The sequence below is a fragment of the Gadus morhua genome, chromosome 10, assembly GCF_902167405.1.
Source record: "Gadus morhua chromosome 10, gadMor3.0, whole genome shotgun sequence".
Taxonomy (NCBI): Eukaryota; Metazoa; Chordata; class Actinopteri; order Gadiformes; family Gadidae; genus Gadus; species Gadus morhua.
In genome coordinates, this window is record NC_044057.1 from 360,720 (window position 1) to 383,950 (window position 23,231).

Sequence of the window (23,231 nt, forward strand, 5' to 3'; positions counted from 1 at the left end):
TGATGGAGGGAGGATACAGGAGTGACAGAGAGAGAGAATGATGGAGGGAGGATACAGGAGTGACAGAGAGAGAGAGAATGATGGAGGGAGGATACAGGAGTGACAGAGAGAGAATGATGGAGGGAGGATACAGGAGTGACAGAGAGAGAGAATGATGGAGGGAGGATACAGGAGTGACAGAGAGAGAGAATGATGGAGGGAGGATACAGGAGTGACAGAGAGAGAGAATGATGGAGGGAGGATACAGGAGTGACAGAGAGAGAGAATGATGGAGGGAGGATACAGGAGTGAAACAAAGAGAGAGAATGATGGAGGGAGGATACAGGAGTGACAGAGAGAGAGAGAATGATGGAGGGAGGATATAGGAGTGACAGAGAGAGAGAGAATGATGGAGGGAGGATACAGGAGTGACAGAGAGAGAATGATGGAGGGAGGATACAGGAGTGACAGAGAGAGAGAATGATGGAGGGAGGATACAGGAGTGAAACAAAGAGAGAGAATGATGGAGGGAGGATACAGGAGTGAAACAGAGAGAGAGAGAATGATGGAGGGAGTAAAACAGAGAGAGAGAATGATGGAGGGAGGATACAGGAGTGAAACAAAGAGAGAGAATGATGGAGGGAGGATGATGGAGGGAGGATACAGGAGTGACAGACAGAGAGAGAGAGAATGATGGAGGGAGGATACAGGAGTGACAGACAGAGAGAGAGAGAATGATGGAGGGAGTAAAACAGAGAGAGAGAATGATGGAGGGAGGAAGAGGGATTACAAAGAGAGACAGAATGATGGAGGGAGCGTGGAGGAGTGACATAATGAGGGAAGATTGGTGTGACATTGAGTTCCAGTATGATGGAGGGTGGATAGAGGAGTAACACAGACAGAATGATGGGGATAGAGGAGTGACATTAATGATGGAAGAATCATAGGAGTGACATGATGATGGGGGGATCAGAGAAGTGACATGATGATGGAGGTGGAAAAGAAAAATAGGCAGGGAGAGACAGGATGATGGAGGGAAGAAAGAGACAGAATGATGAGACACACTCATCTGTAACATATTATTGATGTAATCTCACCTTACATTTGACCACATCCTAATTTAAAGCTGTGTGTGTGTGTGTGTGTGTGTGTGTGTGTGTGTGTGTGTGTGTGTATCGGGGGGGGGGGGGTAATCTGCCATAGGATGGCATCCCCTTCAGAGTGTCCCATTGTTTTACGCTTCCAATAGATAGAAAATAAAGACAGATGAAAGATGGATGCAAGGAGATGGATTGATGGATGGATGGATGGGTAGATGCATGGATTGGATATATGAATGGATGGTTAAAGTGGATTGGATGGATGGATTGGATAGATTAATGGAAAGATCTAGGTTCTCAGGCGAGTGAAAGTTAGCTTTAAGCACAGGTTTTACAATTATTTGAACAGCATTACGCTAAATCAATAATTATTCGGATTCAATTATTTTTGGTTCGATTATTTTAAGAGAAGAGTAGAGAAAATAATTAAATACGCCTTTAATTGCATCTCTTCAGCTGCTGGAACAATATTCAGCATCCCAGACATTGTGTCTAATCCAGGATAGATACAAATTCCTTTTAACTAAGAAGTCAGTAAGTGGACACATGATTATCTCAAGCAATTGACAACATTTCATAAAAGAGCAGGTGGTAACCTGGCCGCTGAAAGGGATGCTGGTAGGATGCCCTATTAATGAAATCAATAGCATAGGCAAGGATTCTACTATCTGCAGTACCTCGAGCGGCCTGCGGGAGGCGCTCAAAGCACGAGAGAGACAGCCCCCCAACACGCCGCGGAGCTCTGGTCCCCTGCCTTGCTCTGGAGTTAAAACGGGGAGTTGGATAACCGGAGATTAACATCAAATCTATCATTCAATATCAGACGGAGTATTTGATATCGGGGCTACTAGCAATAGGGAGACGTGTATCATAGCCGTGCTTATAGAACACATGCTAGTGTGTGAAGAAAGTAGAAGGATTATCCATGCAGCTCCAAGGTGTGTTCAATTTCCTTAGGTATACTAAGATGAAAGTATATCCGTGTTTTTGTTCACTTTCTTTTGGTCATTTTCGTTGAACTGACCGGTCCTTCTCAGTTCTCAAGGACTGCTCCTCCTCCAACTCCAACATCCTTATCTAGCCAAAGGATGTCCAGCTTTTAAATCGTGTGTTGTATGGAAAACAAAAAAAGTTGGACCCCTTCCCAAAAACCAAAGTAATATCTACACACACTTGAGGCATTGGGGTCGCTTGCTGGCCCCGCCCCCCGCTAAAGTATATGACAGGACAGTATAGAGAGCGAGAGAGCGAGAGAGAGCGAATAGAGTGTGTGCGTGTGTGAGTGTGTGTGAGAGGGAGGGGATCGCTGAGAGAGAGGGAGAGAGGGAGAGAAACGACCAGAGTGAGTGAGAGAGGGGAAGGGAGCGCGCAATCGTTTGGAACCACTCCATTCTCTCTCTGCACACGCACAGCACCAACAGCAGCGCGCCAAGTGAGCCGTAGAGCGCGCGGAGGAGAGTTTGTGGCACCCAAGCCCACTGGCACAGAGGACTGTCTGAGGACCAAGGGTGATCGCTGGTATCACTACCGGCCATTGCTCGTAGATTGGGTGATTTCTAATTATTTAATTTTTTTGTAGTGCGTGTTTTCCTCGGTTCTTCCACTCTTCTACCTGCAAGCCGGAGGAGGAGGATGATGATGATGCTGTCAGAAGAAGGCGCCCGGTGAAGTAGCCTCTCGAGCCCCCGGAATGCTGTGAGACCGGACTGGACGGAACTCCCGCACAACCCGGTCTCTCGTCAACGACGGTCGTCATTCCGCGGCACAGCCCTTCGGACAAGCGTTTTTCGGCGTGTTAAAGGAGAATCCCTCCGACTTCTCCGCCACTCAGTGAGAGAAGATTGAAAAAAGGATTTGGAACTTCGGTGGAATCCGAAGGAATAATCGTCGCAGGGATTTTCGGTCCGGGGCGCTGGATGTTTTATTTTGCGTGTGGAGGAGACTTTCTCTGTGCAAGCGACACATAGTGGATCCTTAATTGTGCGTCGTGTTTTTTTTTTGGCACGGCCGAAGTGGCGTTTCGGAGAAGCACTGGAGCATTGGATGCCGGTTGGACTTTCCCTAGCTGGAATACTGAGCTACCCTCTCCGGTTTCAAGGTACAAACTTCTTCGTCACGAATCGCAGCGCCCAGTTGATCCCCCGTTTATCGACCCGGTGCGCAAACACACCAGTCCGTCATTAAGGGGGGGGCATGGACCCCTAGCTCCATGAAATATGTATCTCTGGTGGTTGTCATTATAAATTCCCCCATCCAACTATAGGATTTTCGGGGCTCACGTAATATTCTTCAAAAGCAATGTATGCAACAGAGCATTGCCTATTAAATAGAGCCAATATTTAATGCAGAAATAATAATTGCGTCGCTTATAATAGGAAACACAGTTTCGTTGCAATACGTTCGCAATACATTCTTGGAAATGGAATATAATAAGACGACTTCACCCATGGGTTCCTCATTTGGAGATTGATAAAACACTTGTTGGGTAGCACAAACCAGCGCCGTTTATCGGGGAGGCGACACTGGGATACAGTCTGCCCGCCGCACATCCACATCCCCTCAGTGGGGATCGCTGCTGGCTACCCGTGTTGTGAATATTTGCATCGTCTACCCTCAGAATTACCCTACCCTATCGATCATACATTAAGGAACTCCTTTAGCACAGCACACACCGCCCGTGTTATCTTGCATTTGCAGTCCACGCCAAACGGTGCAACAATCCCACCATCTGTATGGTCCGGGAGAAGGAAAAAACAAAACACTTCAGCGGTTTGTAGGCTAGTTGGGGCGTTTTGCTTCGGGGTTTAACTAGGCTATATGCACGGGAGTGTGTTTTTATTCGCCTGCAGGGACATCCGACAGCGCCAGTTTCGACGCACACGTAAAAAAGCAGCCCAAACAATGGTCCATTTATCCGCCGCGGGCGACGGCACCTGTAGCCGCGCTGCCGGCTCTCTGCGAATGGCCCTCAAGTTTCACCGAAACGCTCTCGGACTATAATAAGTGTGCAGACAGTCGCCCTCGACAAAAAAACAAAAAAAATCAGTCGGCGCTTAAAGCGAAGACTTTCACGGGCTGAGAAATGACAGACGGTGCTGTGTGTGTGCTTCATGTGTGAGGACTGAGTGCGTATGTAGCCTGTGGGTCATTGCCTGGGAATCCGGTCTTTCCTGCCTCACCTGCTCCAAGCCTTTGGGACAGCGGGAGGGGACACGGAGAACCTGCTCCTCCGCGGGACCACGGCGGCGGTAGGGGTGGATTTGCATTTCAAAAGGCAGACAGACATATAGGAGCAACGCTGCAAGGGAGAAATACTGGCTGTATGTCGAAGAACACTCTGTTTAAAGTACCAATTTATTTCGGCTCAACAATATAGGGGCCTTCACTATAGGGACCCTTCCGTTATCCCTACACTCTGTGTGATCTGATCCTAAAACAGAAGGATGCAAAACGCTATGAAGACGTCTATTGTTTAACTAGTCCCCACTTTACATTTCTGTCTTAAAATATGTCAAATCTAACATGTTGGCCCTATGGCTTATTGTGCTTCGGAAGCCCAGGGGTTATACTAGTATTTACTTTTACAATAAATGTTTTGAGATAGTGAGACGGCGCTGCATATAGCCGTCTTCTACCATTTCGTTAAATTGATTGATCGGTTATTTTGACCAATCGTGACCTGTGCGCCATGCCGGGGGGGGGGGGGGGAGGCGGGGTTCCGTACGTACACTCTGCGTTTAGTTTCTCGCTCCACAGAGATGCTTGTCTCACCGTGTAACTGCCTGTCGTGCGTTTAAATCGAATGTGCATTTACAAGTTAGATCAGCCGACTTTGAGGAGTATTTTGCTTTGTGTGTGTGCGTGTGCACGGTGGGTTTGTAATGTAGGCCTACTTCCCGGTGGGTCCTGGGGTCCTGCTCTCCCTCTCCCACATCACCATGTTAATGTTTCGGGGCTGGATTCATTCCGAGCGCGCGGTCTCCCCCGCTTGCTTCCATTAGGAGGCATATCCGTTCAATTTGGCCGAATAAAACAAACCGTCACAGCGATGTGTGGCCATTGCGGTGCGAATTAACCAGGCAGACACGGATAAAGTGGCGAAACGAGCGCAGCTCTCACTCCCTGTTCTTCACATTTTGTTGCGTAAAACGGAAGATCTGAGCGGACAGCATTGTTTATGCAGTCATTAAAATAAAAGGGGATGATGATGGTTGTTGGTTCGTGTGTCTTTGTTGGGCGGGGGGGTTTGAAAATAATCCTGACCCTTTTATGATCATAGTTCCTCCGTCGCCCCAGTTTTTCAGCCCTCTTGCATGCCTCCAATCATTGTATTTCACGGCCTGAGTTGGAAGTGTGAAGCTGCAATAGATGTCTATGTTTTCTTCAGTCTGGCCTCGTCTTGGTTTGCAGCAAATGCCGTCAGACCGCCAGAGGGACAAAACCAGAAAGGTTGCGGCCCTGCGTGTGCGTGTGCGTCTATTCACGGTCTGTGGAAAGCCTTTTCGTTCTCAGCCAGTCGCTCTGGCCGCTTCTCCTAACATCTTTTTATTCAATTGGAGCAGATTCTTTGCGTAATTCAACACAGCCGTGAAGCCAGATGCACGCTTGATCTTCTAATACTATCCCCGCACGGGCTCCCCGCTGCGGGGGTTAATCCCTGTCTGTTTATTACGGGTTGCTCTGCTCAGGCAGGTCTGAGTTCTTAAGCCAACCCAAGGGTCCTTGAGCAAGACGCACGGTGCACCTGCTGACTGGGTGGATGGGGCGCCAGCGAGACTGTCGGTGAGACTAGCTCCTCCAGTTTGTACCTCGCCGCCGTTAGTTTTCTGTGACGGCTGATTGTGATTGACAGCTCCCCAGTCAACCCAACTGCCACAATAGTTTCTTCGTACTGTCTGTCTTTCTGTCTGTCGAGTCCCCTGTCTGTTTATTTTTGTCTGACTCTGCCCCTTAGTCCAATTGCCTAGTTGGTCGGCACACCACAACGACAGATGGTGCCAATCTGATTCGTCACCTGACAAATTGTGTGTTGTGTATTTGCGTTGGTCTCTGTGTAATGGCTTAAAGTTGAACTGGTATGTGTCTAGCCAATGTGTCCCGGAGCCATGGAGAGAACACACACACACACACACACACACACACACACACACACACACACACACACACACACACACACACACACACACACACACACACACACACACACACACACACACACAGTCAGATTTTCGTTGAGAGACAAAAAAAAACCACTTGTAACAGTTGGTGGTTTCCTTACTGTAGTCATGTTTAGGCCTTGTGTGGTGTGTGTCTAAGTAAGTGTGTGTGTGTGTGTGTGTGTGTGTGTGTGTGTGCATGGTTGTGAGGGGGAGGGGTTACTTGGACTAATCTGTACCAAACAAAGGCTGTGAATGAAATCGTTAGAGTAATCCTCAATGTGCGGAGGGGGTTAGGGGACCACACACAGACACACTCACAAACAAACAAACAAACTGCGGGCAATTGCAGGGTGACAGCTGCCACCAGCGGTTTCCTACCTCTGCGTGACCCCTTCTGACTTTTCCTTCTCGCCTCTTTATATTTCTCCACTCTACTGTCTTCTCCTTCCTTGCCCCCTTTCCCATGTCCCTAGTAACACTGGCTCCTGCTTTTTACGGCAAACATCGCTCTGGTCCCCTCGTCTGGTCACCAATATAGCTCAAGCTTGGTGAGCTATTATTGCCCCCCTCTGCTGCCCATTGGTGACCAGGCCCTCCGATAAGGTTATAAATACCGGCAGGCCTTCTGTCCTCTTCCCATTATTTTGTTCTCCCCTTTTCTTTCCTTCCTCTCCTTCCGCAGATCTGCTCCCGATCTCTCTCTATTTCTCCCTCTTATCTCCCCTCACCACACCTCTCTCCTTGCACTTCTATCCTCCCTTAATTCTGCTCTTTCTCTCCTGCTCTCCTCTTCCCTTCCTCAGAAGAAGGTATTTGGACCGGTGAGGACACAGAACCTCTTGTAAGCAGTAGGTCTCAGAATCTGAGCAGCTGTACATGCTTATGTATTCAGGCCCCTCTGGGAGCGGGGGCCAAACACAACTAATGAGCTTCCCAGGGCACACATTGTCCTGGAAAATATAATAACACAATCTGGACGCAACAAACAGTCTCACATTACATCAGCATTGAATGTATATTTTTATTTTCGGGTGTAATTGTATGGATATAGTGCCGAACATAACTGGAATGCCTGTGGGAAACATAATTACTTTGTATGAAGTTGAGCATTGTACACCGCGAAATACAAAAGGAATGGCTTGTTGGATTTTCTGCTCTGTGTTACCGAATAATACTTAAGTCTTCAGCTGGTTAATTCCATACAACTAAAAAGCAGATTCAGATCGGTCGCTGTTTGCTGTGCATGCATGTGTTGTTCATTTACTTATGTCCATATTTAATGTGGGTTTCATAGAAAATACTTTACACTACTAAACTTTAAAGGCTGTGTGTGGGTGAGGACATTCCGCGCTCTTAATTTACATTTTGAGATTAGGCTGGCAGACAATGCCCTATGAGACAGTGTTTCGCACAAACTTAACTGTAACAAAGAGAGTGGGCTCAGCTCTTGAAATTAACAAAACAATGCGGTGTGTCTGCATTCCACGTTGGCATGACAGACCTCCGCTAGCGGAGGTACCTTTCCTTGCATAATAGGATGTGTGTTTGTTTGTGTACAGTGTAGGCCTGTAGTTTAGGCGGTGTTGTTAACCTCCGACCCACCTGGCGCTGTGGTAGTAGGCTCTTGTAGAGGGTGGGGGGCAGTTGTGGTTAATGTGATCATGGTGATGGTGGGGGTGGAGGAATTGGGGTGGGGGTGGGGGTGGTGATGCAGGAAGTTGTGGTAGAGGAAGTGGATATGGTTGTGGTAGAGTCCCCACACTACCAGTGGTAGAGTGGTGGTGGTGGGGGGTTCATGGTGATGGAGGAGGTAGGACTGGATGAGTGGGTTGTATTGGTGGTAGAGAAGGTGGTTTTTGTGGTGGTGCCGGATGTGGTCAGCCATGGTGACATGAACAGACTGGGTGAGTCAACACGGTCCTCTGTGTGTTTGTTTACCCCGGGGCCGCGAGTCCATTGGGGAACAGGGCTGACCTACCCAGTATCACAGCCTTGTACTATCTCCCAGCTTACACACTAACCTGCCTCTCTGTCCTTCCTTTCTTTCTCGCTCTCTCGCTCTCTCGTTCCCGCTCTCTCTCTATAGCTCTCTCTCGGGCGAACACAAACCTAGCAGGCTACTCATCTCGCTCAATCAGGGGCTGATTGTAATTGGATTCGTCGGTGGGAAATAGAGAGGGAGAGAGGTTGTGTATTTCCATGTTCTTGGCATGTCTGTCGTGGAACTCATCAGGCGATACTGCGTCACGTGGGGTAGGACAAACGTGTCGGACAGCGTTGATGACACACACCCGCATAGACACGCATACAGTCATGCTGACCTAGAGTTGTCAAAGCGTTGTGTGTGTGTGTGCGTGTGTGTGTGTACTGTGTGTGTTTTTGAGGGAGAGTAATGCAGGCTAACCAAAACTGTCTGTGTATCAGAATAGGGTTTTTCTGGTTTTGTGTGTGTTGATCTCTCGTGGAAGCGTGCAGATAAGAAGCAGGAAGGGAGAGAATGAGAAGCAGAGGTGAATAAAGAGGAAGGAGAGATGTGTGGGTCCCTGAGCGGAATAAAGGATCCGTAATCGGACAGATATTCAAAGAATTATGCACACGTCATACCACACATAACTACGGGTTACTGTAATTGTACCTGCCCGTGAGAAAAAGCCGCTCAGATATTGTTCCGCATCTTGTCGTCTTTGTTTCATAGAAGTGGAAGTCACAAACAAACCTCTCCTTTTGAAAGTTCCAACACTGGCTTAAGTAAACTGCGTTATGGTAAATAGGAGTGGTGCTAGGGCTGGGGTTAGCTTGGCCCATGGTAATGTGTCCTCCACCTTGGTGTCCACGCCAGCCATCTCCCCCACCTAGATCCCTCAATGACCTGACGGCCGTATTTACAAACACATTGTCTTGCTAATGCCGCCCATAGACACATACTGAGCCATTACCATTAATATGGGACACACCCAAACACACCCAAACCCATGCACACACGGAAGTTCTCATCTCAGTACTGTATTTGTGTCTGTGTGCGTGGTTCGTAGTCAACCTGAGTCAGGCAATAAGTGCCTAGACCTTGTGTGTATGCGGCCAGTTATTCTATGTAATATTGCTATTTCAACGGGCTAGAGTATATTCTAAAATCAAACCGAAATCTACAGGATAGATACATTCCTTTTATGCTCAGTTTCCTGACACGCACAAGGCACCATGGTGTTGATGTTTTTTTTTTTTTATCTGTTTACTTTCCCACATTTAAACTGACTGTGGACTGAAGCTTATTGGACAAATATGCATAAATAATATACATTGCTCGTCTCTCTTACTCTTAGACAAACAGATCTCGGTTGCGGCTAAAACGTATCATCTTTTAATGTTATATCCTGCGAAAATGATACAGCAATGAAAATGAAAAAGCCTGAGGGTTTATAGAAACAAATTAAAAATGAATTACTAAACCTAAAGAGATAGAAGACCGATGTGGCAATACCATCTTACAACCCGATCATTTAACGTCATTGATTAAAGCTTACACTATAGATCGATACTGGCAGACAATAATGACTGCAAAATAGGGTAGTCTACATTTAATAATCCTTGCTTTGCTTAAACATTTCTGGATGCACCATCATTGCTAAGTGACAGAAGGTTTTTAAAATAACCAAAACTATTACCTTCAGGGTGGCCATGAGATTACCAGAATGCAATCTACTGACCGCTTCTGAATGCAGAATCTTTTACATATAATTCACACCCACGTAGGATGTAGGTATTTTTTCTTTCAAACATTTTAGTCAGTCTTATTCATTGTCAGTTGGCAGATTTACCGGCTGAGTAGCTCAAAACAGTATTGAGCCTTCAAACGGGACTAAAAAGCATTTCGTGAAAGTCTCTAGTTTGCAGTCGCTGGACACCCTTGCTTTTTAACCATGAGGACCTGCAGGTTCGGTCGAAAGCCACACACACACACACACACACACACACACACACACACACACACACACACACACACACACACACACACACACACACACACACACGGGTTGAATGGGAGATCTCTTCCTGAAGAGCAGCAGATTTACGGCACTGTCATGCTGTGTTTCCCCTTAGAGGGTTAGAGACTTCCACGCCAACAAACATCTATGTGATGAATTACGATGTGTGTGCATGGCGTGTGTGTAGGGGGGTCAAGTGACATAGGTTGTATTCCAGATAACAACATACGTAGCTCATATAAGACAGCTTAAGTCTTCAGCTTTATGCTAAGGCCACCTTTCATTACATTCTGATGGACTACCATTTTTTTTCCTTTACTCTTGAAGGAAAATAAACCTGTTGACAACTGATGTCGTTGAGCCTTCCAGAGCAACCTAAGCTTATAATAACCACAATAACACTAGTCTTATATATCATCATACAAAACAAGTGCATAACTTCAGAAATATATATATAAAGAAATAGCGGATACAAAAATGTTGCCTGCGGTGACATGAAGGAGCGGCGTGTTAGGAGTGACGCTGATCTCGCTGATCCCAGTCAGGAGAGGCGCTTGGCACATGACGCCAGACATACGACGGAGCAGCCGGCCACAGCAGTGTCTTCTACAGCACTCTAAATAATACCCCATAAGACAGGCAGGCAGGGTCCCCTCCCGGACCAGCCATCATGTGCTGCCTGTACACCGTTTGTCATCGCAAATCGCTGTTCACCTGCCTTGCAGGAACAACAAATTCACCAGTTTTTAAAATTTATATGCCTTGCTCACAAATCCCTGGTGTGTGAAATTCCTGTCATGTTTGTTGTTTTATGTATAAAAACTGTTTTATTGTTTTATTTTTCCAGTAGTTTTAGTTATTTTTTTGTGTTCCAACCGTGGCCTTGTAGGAAAAGAAGAGATATTACTATTTCTTTCATTTCAGCTCAGGCTTTTATCCAAAGGCACTTACAGTGAACTCAGATAGAAGTCAATCATCTGCAGGTCGGGGTTAGGGCATTGTGGTCTTGGATGCCCACAGGTAGACTGGAAATTGCAATTCAAACTCTGAACCTTACGGTCAGGAATCAGACACCCTAAGCACTAGACTTTCCAGGGCCCAGCTGTCATAATACAAGACATTGTGTGGGAAACAATGGGTGGACATTATGATGTCACCAAGCTTGACCGAAACTACCTCAAAGCTAACTGTTCCTCCTCTTTTTCTTCTTCTCCTCCTCCAGGTTCTCCAAACGGTTCCTTTTCTGGTGGAGACATGACTCCGAGGTCGGTGGTGGCGCCGGTTCTGATGGTCGTGCTACTCCTGGCGGGCGGCGTGGCTTCGTCCGACATTCTCTACCGACTCCCTGAAGAGCAGCCCCCAAACAGCCTGATCACCAGCTTGGCGGCCGACCGCGGGCTCCCAGACACCGGCCATCTCTACAAGCTTGAGGTGGGCTCCCCTTACCTGAGGGTGGACAGCAAGTCTGGGGACATCTACACCACGGAGGTCCCCATCGACCGCGAGACGCTGCGTGACTGCCGCAACCTGTTCGAGGGCGACAAATGCTACCTGGAGTTTGAGGTGTCCATCACGGACATGAACAAGGGCTTCGGCACGGGCCCGCGGCTGATCGAAGGGCGCATCGAGGTGCTGGACGTCAACGACAACACGCCGCAGTTCTCCTCCCCCATCCTCACACTGTCCATCCCCGAGAACACCCACATCGGGGCGCTGTTCTCCATCCAGATGGCCACGGACAGGGACTCAGGCATCAACGGCGTGGCCGAGTACTCGCTCAACACAGGGCCGGACGCCGACCAGCTCTTCAGCCTCCAGGTGGCCGTGGACGCAGAGGAGAAGCTGCCACAGCTGGTCGTCATGGGCAACCTGGACCGGGAGGTGAAGGACTCGTATGACCTGAGCATCCGCGTGGTGGACGGAGGGAAGCCCCCCAGGGCGAGCAGCGCCCTGCTCCGCGTCACCGTGACCGACCAGAACGACAACCCGCCCAAGTTCGAGAGAGACCACTATGAGGCGGAGCTGTCGGAGATCAGCCCCGTCGGCCACTCGATCCTACAGGTCAGTGCACGCCCACACGTGGATGCCCTGTATTCACACACACTCAACACACCAACAAACTCTGCGATCACATACAATCAATGCACACATGGACGTAGACACACACAAACAGTGCGTCAATCTATGTTTTGCTGTATTGTCCAGAGGGCGCCTCCAGGAGAAAAGGTGAAAAATGTTGTCATTTATTTTTTAACTCATACCAACACCATCCTTTTTCTTGGGGAGGGGGGAGGAGGAGGGTGGGCTGCTCCTAGTGTTTGGTTTCTTCAAAATGGGGTCAAGGTGCAGGGCCCCTTCCCATCACCTTGCCTGGAAATGGATCCCTGCCTCCTGCTCATGTCACTTTAAACACTAGTGGTAATAAAACACAAGTGCATTATCGACAGGTGGGGGGAATTGTGTATTGAATTTTAAAGCGGTTGTGTGGCCGAGCGTGGAGTTTGGCCAGGGTTCAGGAAGTGTCTTGGAAGAGAGGGAGGAAGGAAGGTGAGTAGACGTGGTTTTAAACGTCGCTAATCTCCGGGTCAGCAGCGGGCTGAGTGGAATGTGTGTCAATCGTCTTCTCCGCGTGATGTGCCGTAGAGCACGGAGCGCTATCACCTGACCCGAGCTAACAGATTGCTCTCTCGCTCGTAAGTCACACTGTTCCAGCTGCTTTTTAAAAGATTGCTTTTCAGAGGCACATTACGCAGAATGAAACAAACTGCGGCTTTTCTTTCTTTTTTTCTTTTTTAAATAGAATGAGTCGCATACAGGGCAGTAATACTCTTAAGCTCCGTGAAACGTCGAGAGTAGCACTCTAGACTAAGCTGTGTCTGTTCCTGTTCAGTCTGGCTCGGGTGGGGGGAGTTACCAGAGACATGTAGCCGCCTCGTGATTCACAGCATAGTGTAGCGCCACCGAGGCTAAAGACAAAATATCTGGTTAATGTATACCTAAGCTAATGCCCCCAGCCCACCTCCCCATTTCAACACACCCTCTAGCTTGCATGCAGGAACTCAGGTGAGGTCATATTAAATCTTAGCGTTGCCGGGGTAGCAGTTGGAGAGATGGATGGAGAGGGGCGGAGAGGTTGCTGGTGGTATGATAGTGACATTTTTATAGCCAAAAGTTCCCTGATACACCCAGGTGGTTTTAAAATGAACAATAGGTGTGTTATCATCCTTATGGCAACAAGATCCTGCTATCGTCACTACTAGTGGCACAGTGTGAACCCTAGAGAACAAACTCATTATTTTACAACAGGCCTTGCAAACACAGCTAATCTGTTGAGCAATAGGGATCAGCTCAGACGATATCAATTCAGAAATCATCTAAAAATATTCTGGATATGCTAGGCTGTGTTGCATAAAAGATTTCGAAAAATTAGAGAAATTGAAAGTGGAAACTACCAAATGTGGAAAAAGTAATACTCTTGCTACTAAGTGGAAGCGCGTCAGTGGTTGAGTGTGAATGATGTTAATACAAAAAAATATGTGCTGCTTTTTAAAGACAAGCAGTTGGTAGAGATTAAATGCTCCCTTTCACCCTTATTTGAAAACAGATAATAATTTATATTCTATATAATATGTAATTTCATGAACTTTAACATCTATTATTAATTCATGAAAATGAATTGCTAGTCTAAAGATTTTTTTTCTTGAGACTAATAAGTTTACTTCAAAATAGGGCCGTCAAGCGATACATTTTTTTTAGCCAATTACATAATGGCAGGTATTACATAATTTTTCTTTAAAGTTCAATGTCTCTTTTATTTAAAACATGTCTTTCATTACCATACGGTGCATTTTAAGATCCAATTAATAACATTTCCATTTCCCTTAAGATTCAATGCATCTCAGGCCACATCCACACTAACCCGGGTATTGTAAAAACGCACACCCGCAATGAATATGTTTGAGCCAATATGTTGCGTTGTATCTGGAGATAAATAAGTATATTGTACAGAGAGATCATCATTTGCATTTCGGTTGAGGTGATATTTAAGGATTGATGAACTCCGTTGATAGGAACATTTCTTACTACAGAGATTGCATATGTACCTATCTACAGTTCCGTCTGGGAGTTGTTCAAACTTGAATTTTCCGTTCAAGGGGGCCGAGCATCATCTTCTCGTCTGCCTCCATTTAGTTTCAACGCAAATGACGCAGTGGGTCAAAGGGCACTATAGAAGCGCGATTAATCTGCGTTCATTTATTTCACGTGTTCTTTTTTCTGTGATTAATTAATCGAAATTAACGCGTTACTTTGACAACCCTACTTTAAAAGGAAGGAGATGAACTTACCTGCAGACCAGACTGAGTCTCAAAATGAGGAGGATCATATTAAATTATCATCATTATTATTGTCGTTTCACAGTGTCAGGAATACATTTGAATGGTTCATGGAACTGACCCCGTCGAGGTTGTGATGCATTGGCCTGTACGCCAACCTGGCCTGGAGGGAGCATTGTAGGTGTTGAATACGTTTCCATGGTGATTATGTCATCATCCGTGGCAACAGCAGTGAATCACAATATCAGTGGAAATACCAATCCTATCATGTATGTTTGTATGCGATGCATGTTAAGAGGAACCCCATTTACTGATAACCTTCTCCGTCCTTTGCCTACAGGTTCGGGCCAACGACGCAGACACTGGAACCAATGGCGAGATTGACTACAGCCTTCACCAAGCCTCCGAGACAGTACAGAGGCTGCTCCGCATCGACCGCTCCACTGGCGTCATCTTAGTCAAGGGCCAGGTCGACCGTGAGGAGGAAAACTTCCTCAAGTTCTTTGTCGTGGCCAGGGACCGCGGCCCCAACGCCAAGAGCTCCAAGGTCCTGGTGACCATCAGAGTCAGGGACCACAATGACAACGCGCCAGCTATTGAGATCCGAGGTATCGGCCTTGTTACCCACCATGAAGGCGTGGCAAACATATCGGAGGACATGCCCATCGGCACGCCGGTAGCCCTGGTGCAGGTGTCCGACCGCGACGAGGGTGAGAACGCCGTGGTGACGTGTGTGGTGGCAGGGGATGTCCCGTTCCAGCTTCGACCGGCCAGTGAATCGGCCAACGACCGAAAGAGGAAGTACTTCTTGCAGACGACCACACTGCTGGACTACGAGCGTGTCAAGGACTACCGGATTGAAATTGTTGCTGTGGATTCTGGCAATCCAGCATTGTCCAGTACCAATTCTTTGAAGGTCCAGGTCACAGACATGAATGACAACATGCCAAACTTTTCCCCAGCATTGTTGGAGGTGGACTTTGCAGAGGGAAACCAGCCCGGAGATAAGGTCTTGGACATGATGGCCACTGATGCTGATAGTGGCACCAATGCAGAGCTGAGCTACAGCATTGTTGAATCCTCCTCATCCAAGCTCTTTGAGATTGATGTCAACACTGGTGAGGTGCGTGTGAAGAACCAGCTGGATCGTGAAGAAGTCCAACGCTACCAGTTCCACGTGGCCGCAGCCGACAAGGGTGTCCCAAGCAAAACAGGCACAGCCACCGTTGTGGTCAATGTTCTGGACTGCAATGACAATGACCCAAAGTTCATGCTGAGCGGATACAGCTTCTCGGTCATTGAAAACATGGCCCCACTCAACCCAGTCGGAGTGGTAACTGTTACTGATGCAGATGAAGGGGAGAATGCCAGAGTCAAGCTGTATGTAGAGCCGGACAATGGCAAATTTGTCATCCAAAACGGCACAGGAACAATCCTCTCCAGCCTCTCCTTCGACCGGGAGAAGGAGAGCTCCTACACCTTCCGGCTCAGGGCAGTCGATGCCGGAGATCCACCTCGCTCCTCCTATGTAGGGGTAACCATCAATGTTCTCGATGAAAACGACAACGCCCCTTACGTAACCAAACCCTCAAACTCTACCTACAAGTACCTTCCCCCGGTCACGGCCCCAGACGCCCTGGTGGAGGTGGTCGAGGCAGAGGACATGGACTATGGTCAGAATGCGGAGCTGGTTTACAGCATCACCGGGGGCAACCCTTACAACCTGTTCCACATCTCCCCCAATAGCGGTGAAGTCACCCTGGCACAGGAATTTGCCCGCAAACACAACGGGCTGCATCGCCTGGTGGTGCGGGTCAGCGATAAGGGGAAGCCTCCGCGCCACACCACCGCCTTGGTCCACATATACGTCAACGACACTGTTGGAAATGTCACCCACATAGAGGCTCTGGTGGGGCACAGTCTCTACACCCCTCTAGACAGGGACATCGCTGGGGACCCCGAGTACGCTCACAGCCAACGCAACAACATCCTGTATGCCATCCTGACGGGGATCGCCGGGGTGATTCTTGTCATCGTAGCCGTTGTTGTAATTCGGCACCGACTGCAGAAAGACACAAAGAGCGGCTACCAGCCTGGCAAGAAAGAGAACAAGGACCTGTTCGCACCAAAACAGGGTCCAAAAAACGGCAAGGGGAAAAGGAGCAAAAAGGGAAAGGCCCCTAAGCCAGCCAAGGCCCTGGAGGAGGACGAGGAGGCAAGCCTCCAGAAGGGCCTCAAGTTCAACCTCATCAATGAAGACGTCAACGACAGCCCCAGGATCCACCTGCCCCTAAATTACCCGCCAGGAAGCCCCGATCTGGGCAGGCACTACCGCTCCAACTCCCCCCTGCCCTCCATTCAGCTCCAACCCCAGTCCCCCTCGGCCTCGAAGAAGCACCAGGCGGTCCAGGACCTCCCGGCCACCAACACCTTTGTGGGGACGGGAGACAACACCTCCACGGGGTCCGACCAATACTCGGATTACAGCTACAAGGCAAACCCGCCCAAATACAGCAGCAAACAGGTAGGCGAATACTACACCACAAGGTACAACAGGAACATCACGTGGAACAATGAGGTGTGGTAGTCACAGGGGACTGGTTGGCACTCACAACACTGCACTGATTACCTTGTCTATCCGTTGTCCTGTCCCATAGCTCACAGCCACCGCTCTTCAGCTTCTTTGATCAACATTTTATTTTGGTTCTGTGCACTATTTTGAGTTCACAACTTTTTTTTTTCTGTTGTTAGCTTCTATTAATTCATAATACATCATCAACTGTCTGTTATTTTTTTTGGTCATTTGTTTATTGTTCTGTTTCACTATTTTCCCACTGGGTGACATGAAGGAGTTTAAAGATTTTTATTTTCCAAAGGTTTGATTCCAAACTTTTCTGTTTGGGAGTTCCATTACTTCTCATTCATTCAGAATGTTTTGGTCTCGATCGCATTCCCTCCACGTCGAGCGGCTCCTAATCTGAGATAAGAAAGCTACTGTGAATCTTAAAGGCGTTTTATTATGTGGGCTATCCGTTTGTGATGACCAACTCAGCTGGACTTTAGACAGTTGGTCTCTGAATTGTGGCTTTAGACAAAACGAAGGGAGGGACCCGAGGTTTATACCGTTGATAAACCAAGCCGAAGAGGGCGCTTGTTTCACGGTCAAACAATCGAATAAAGGATAGGTACAATTAACGCCATTTCCCAACATCCGTCACCACTGCACCTGTCAGCTTAACTGAAATATAGCTTTTAATTATGCTGTCCCCATTCGCCAGGGCTAAAGTCAATTGTTTGCACAAATTAACGGGAGGCAATTCCAGGCGATGACTCTGCCTCTACCCATAGTGCCTTGCTACTATTTAATGTACATGCTGAGGGTCGTTAACTTCAGCCCCTAATGAGGGTCGATGCGAGTCCTGTGGTTCTTGCGGCAAGCGTTCACATTACAGGCCCGGTGTTTGTGGAGGTGGATGATGTTGTCTACTGTGAAATCAGAGAGGAAGATTGGCAGGTATAAAGAGACGCACCTCGCACAGCAAGCCGGTGACAATCAAAGTGAAGTCTTATGCAAATTGTACATATGTGAATAACAAAACTATTTTTTTGGTTCTTGTGATTTTTCCTTTGTTTGTTTAATTATGCTGTTTTGGTTCGTGTGTGTTGGCTTTGGCACACAAAACGCCTGTTCGCTGATACCTCACGTACTCACTCAGTTGTGTTCTAATGACTTGTGTTCATCGTTGAAATATGCTGTACCAAAGAAAATGCACAGACACACATTCTTTCATACCATGTACAAACAAATGCACACACTTGTACTCCGGCAGTATTGCAAATGTTACAAGACGTCATATGTAGTTCATTACCCTTAGGTAGTTCGGTTTCTGTTAGCCATAGAGAGCTAGGGATGACTACCGCTAGCATACCTGCCATACAGATGTGGTTCAGGTCTAGGTCAGGATTTGTCCTCATGAGGGTTGGCTAAGGTTAATGGAAATGTTTAATTCAAGATACTCTGTAAGAGTGTCTGAGTACGTGTGTCTGAGTGAGAGTGTGTGTATGAATGTTTTGCCTGCCAATTCTCCAGTTATCAGTTCATTTAATCATTTTTTTTGAAAGATTGTATCAGTTTTTCATGCTACTGTGTCTTCCCGGCTATGTTCAAAAGCTGTGTATTCTAGTGGAAAATGTACAGTGTGTGCGCGTGTGTCTTTTCCACAGATTTCTAAGACAACTTCAATAAACATGTTATCCAAACGTGTGCTTTACATTCTCTGTTCATTCACCTGGGGCATGGGGGATGAGACATGCAATGGGACATGGGCTCCATTCAGGAAGAGGCAAGTCATGAAAACAAAGCAGTCACACCATTACCATCCACCTACCTGTCAGTAATGACACACATCCTGATGCCGCTGTTGATGAATCATCCGCAACTCAATTTTGTACATCCATGCTATACTTCTTGGTTCCGATTGTTCTCCATGGGATTTGTCACTGCCTGTCTATCGTCTATTTGGTAACGGTAACAGCATAGCTGGTATCTAAATTTGTTACTGTTTATCTGGTGACAAAATCTGTAGCAGTCTGACCAATGGGGTTGTCGTATTTAGTGTACTAGGACCTATAGTTTATTTAGAAGGATTATTTAGATTTAGCTGTGTGTTGGGGAAGCAAACCACTAGCAGCTTTAGCCAGCTGATATCGCCACAACAAAACTCTAACGCTAGAATAGAGAGATTATTCTACCAGAATACTGTATTAGAAGGGCCCTGCTCCCAAACTCAAGGCTCAATCATATCCACCCAACCAGGCAACTTACTTAGTATGAGTTGCGCTTTTATGTTTGTATATGCAGTCTGTCTGTGAGGAGCTATTGATTGCCAAAACGTGTCCTTTATCAGTGTGGTTTGTTTGTTATATGTCTGGGTAATGTTGAACAGAAGCAGAAACACACAGCCAACCAAAACTATGACTAGCCACGAGGAGGCTGTAATCAAACGTGGTCAGCTTAAAAAACATAATGTAAAACAATGCATTAATTGTATCTGATCGTTTTGTTTTATGACAGTAGCCACTGGTAATAGCTCTATAACAGTGTTTGTTTTCCTTTTATTATAATCATTCTTTCTCTACCAAGTCTGCATCGAGTATAGTCAGGAAGAAAGGGGCTGATTTTTAAGGATAATGTCACCGCTGAAGGCCTTTCTTTTGTTCGGAATCTGCTCTAGCTTAGCATTAGGCAGGCATTATGGTGGAAGGTCTTCACAGGGAGCCGGCCTGCTAGCACCTTTTCTCACTACATTTTCATCAGAGAAAATTGCACCAATTTCAAAATGGCTCCATGTAGCTGCAATCAGCCAAGCAACAAAGAATCCCGCTCACCGCCGTTGAACACTTTTTTTCTGTTCCTTTGATTCAGTTTCCTTCCCCTTCTAACACCATTCTAATGCATATCTGTTGAGTCAACTTTTTTGTTTGGGTGGGGCTTTGTTGCTTTTGGATTTTTTGAGGGAGAAATGTTGTACACAGATCACACCAAACACGGCAAACCAAACCACAGGGTCAGCAACACACGCGCATTGCTGACCAATTGCTTCTTCCCATTGGCTTGAATTACCATCCGGTTCCGTCACTTCCCACCTTTTTGAGCCAATTAGAAGCAGCGTTTGGAAGTTAACTTTATTTTTTTACTTAGCCTGTGGAAATGTTTTTAGCGCTTGGTTTCGTGTGTGTGTGTGTGTGTGTGTGTGTGTGTGTGCCATCAAATCAGGTCGGTGTACTTAGTCTCCTTGTGGTTAAAGTGAGGGACAGACGGGGTTGGACCGGTATTTCACAGAAAAGGTGTCAGTGGTGTGTGTGGGTGGATGTGTGTCTTTGGACCAGGGGGAGGAGGGGGAGGTGGTGGGAGAGTGTGTGACAGGGCTAGTTGAAACACGCCGGAGACACGGAGGTAAGATAAATCGGTCACAGGCAACAGGGTACAGCACCGTGGTCACAATAGAGCTTTTGTTCTACCTTGGTACGGATTCCACAGTGTAGCCATCACTCAAGGCCGTCTGCCTGCTCTGGAGTGGGTGTGCACGTGTGCGTGTGTGCTTGTTGCGATGGCCTGCAGGTTTTCGGGGGGGAACAGAAAGGTAACAGAGACAGATGTACTATGGAGCGATACGCATGAACAGACATGACATGTATGCAGTGGCAGCAGAGAGACAGACATATGAATAGCGAAACATACACAGACCGAAAAAGATAGACACGCCGTTGAATACAGCGAGAGACAGGCGGCTGAATGGAGAGATGCAGAAATGGGGAAAGACAGACAGGTGAACATAGTGAGAGACAAGGAGTTGAATAGAGAGGGATAGACGGGCATATGAGTTGAGCGCGATAGAGAGACAGGGCAGGAAAAACGGAGGTAGACATGCTGCTGAATGGAGCTGGACTGGTGAAGAGAGACAGGAACAGTAGAATAGAAGGGGCACCCTGTCATTTCTCCCTCTTTGTCCTGTAATTGGACTTCTTGACCTCTGTCCTCACCCAGTTCCTTTAACCTTCCCCCTTCGGAAACAAATGCACACTGCACTGCTTTCAACCCATGACGGGTGTGGCCAAGGGCCCTTGACACAGGGCTTAGGGGAAAGGGGCCCAGAACAGCTGAAACGTCCTCTGTTTTATTTATTCATTCTCTCTATCCCTCTCTCTCAAACACACCTCTCAGATTTGTATTTCTGTCTGCCAAGGGAAACAGACTTTTCTCTCTCTCTCTGTCTCTGTCTCTGTCTCTGTCTCTCTCGTTCTCTCTACCTATCTCTGCTTCAGGCACATGGTTTGACAGGCTGACTATCATGTTGCTGGAAATCTCAATACAAAGGAGAATGTTTATCTAAAGCTTTTGTGTGTCCGTGTTTGTTGGTGTGTACATGTGACTGGGGGAGTGTATCAGTGTTTGCATGTTTATATGTGTGTGTGTGTGTGTGTGTGTGTGTGTGTGTGTGTGTGTGTGTGTGTGTGTGTGTGTGTGTGCGCGCCCTAAGGCATGATTCTGTTCCACTTCGGTCCCGTCTTAGGAGCAGGTGGCATAGCAACACGCACAAATAGCACAACAAACACATACACCCATGCACGCACACACACACACACACACACACACACACACACACACACACACACACACACACACACACACACACACACACACACACACACACACACACACACACACACTCCAGATGACACTAAATGCTCTGCAGTCACTTGGAGGTTCTTTAAAGGGAGAGATGACAAAGACAAAACCAACATGATGTCTGAAGACGACAGGAAGGAACAGAGCTGGGGAAGCAGGGGCTCGGAGCCTGAGAGCGTGGAGAGAGGAAGATTAAGAGGGGATACCGTCTGTAGAGTCTGGAAAGAGAGGGGGAGAGAGTTACTGAGAGAGAGAACTGGGGGAGGAAGAGTGAGAGAAGAGAGGGGGCAAGAGTTACTGAGAGAGAGAACTAGGGGAGGAAGAGTGAGAGAAGAGAGGGGGAGAGAGTTACTGAGAGAGAGAACTAGGGGAGGAAGAGTGAGAGAAGAGAGGGGGAGAGAGTTACTGAGAGAGAGAACTAGGGGAGGAAGAGTGAGAGAAGAGAGGGGGAGAGAGTTACTGAGAGAGAGAACTAGGGGAGGAAGAGTGAGAGAAGAGAGGGGGAGAGAGTTACTGAGAGAGAGAACTAGGGGAGGAAGAGTGAGAGAAGAGAGGGGGAGAGAGTTACTGAGAGAGAGAACTAGGGGAGGAAGAGTGAGAGAAGAGAGGGGGAGAGAGTTACTGAGAGAGAGAACTAGGGGAGGAAGAGTGAGAGAAGAGAGGGGGAGAGAGTTACTGAGAGAGAGAACTGGGGGAGGAAGAGTGAGAGAAGAGAGGGGGCAAGAGTTACTGAGAGAGAGAACTAGGGGAGGAAGAGTGAGAGAAGAGAGGGGGAGAGAGTTACTGAGAGAGAGAACTAGGGGAGGAAGAGTGAGAGAAGAGAGGGGGAGAGAGTTACTGAGAGAGAGAACTAGGGGAGGAAGAGTGAGAGAAGAGAGGGGGAGAGAGTTACTGCGAGAGAGAACTAGGGGAGGAAGAGAGGGGGAGAGAGTTACTGAGAGAGAGAACTAGGGGGATAAGGGAGGGAGAGTGAGAGAAGAGAGGGGGAGAGGGCGAGAGACAGACAGAGAACGAGGGGGAATACGGAAGGGAGAGTGACATACAGGAACAGAATTATGTAAAGCAACCAAGGTACGAGTACGTTTCCGCACCACACACACACACGCACACACACTCATAACCCACAATGTAACATATTGTTCCGCATTACAGGGAACTACTATATGTTACATGTCCTTACATCACATCTCCGTAACAAAACCAAGACAAGTAGACGAAGAAAAGACCAGAATACAAATTTAAATACGAGGAGTGATCCCCAATCCCTGTTTAACTCCCAAAGCGTTGAAATATTATAGAGAATGACCCTACGACATGTAATGTTGGGGATACAGATGGAGGCTGTGTGAGTACTGTGTGAGGGCTGTTGGGTTGGTGTAATGTTGGGGATACAGATGGAGGCTGTGTGAGTACTGTGTGAGGGCTGTTGGGTTGGTGTAATGTTGGGGATACAGATGGAGGCTGTGTGAGTACTGTGTGAGGGCTGT

At 47.4% G+C, this 23,231-nt stretch overlaps 1 protein-coding gene across 2 annotated transcripts; it reads left to right on the top strand.

Annotated features, from left to right (window-relative positions):
- The first annotated feature begins 2,370 nt into the window (after window positions 1-2,370).
- Window positions 2,371-18,815, top strand: pcdh1b (protocadherin 1b). 2 transcript variants are annotated; one of them, XM_030367805.1, is made up of 3 exons: window positions 2,371-3,177; window positions 11,444-12,282; window positions 14,896-18,815. In XM_030367805.1, exons 1-3 carry the CDS (start codon window positions 3,123-3,125, stop codon window positions 17,140-17,142), a joined length of 3,141 nt encoding a protein of 1,046 aa, XP_030223665.1. In that variant the 5' UTR covers window positions 2,371-3,122; the 3' UTR covers window positions 17,143-18,815. The 2 variants fall into 2 exon arrangements, with proteins under 2 accessions (XP_030223665.1, XP_030223667.1); XM_030367807.1 differs by lacking the exon at window positions 2,371-3,177 and adding an exon at window positions 8,110-8,491.
- The last annotated feature ends 4,416 nt before the right edge of the window (window positions 18,816-23,231 follow it).

Excerpts from the sequence above, each read along its gene's own strand:
- pcdh1b (XM_030367805.1), top strand. The coding sequence starts at position 3,123 with ATGCCGGTTGGACTTTCCCTAGCTGGAATACTGAGCTACCCTCTCCGG. Across the intron at positions 3,178-11,443 it reads CTACCCTCTCCGGTTTCAAG|GTTCTCCAAACGGTTCCTTT; the intron begins GTACAAACTTCT and ends CTCCTCCTCCAG. Across the intron at positions 12,283-14,895 it reads TCGGCCACTCGATCCTACAG|GTTCGGGCCAACGACGCAGA; the intron begins GTCAGTGCACGC and ends CTTTGCCTACAG.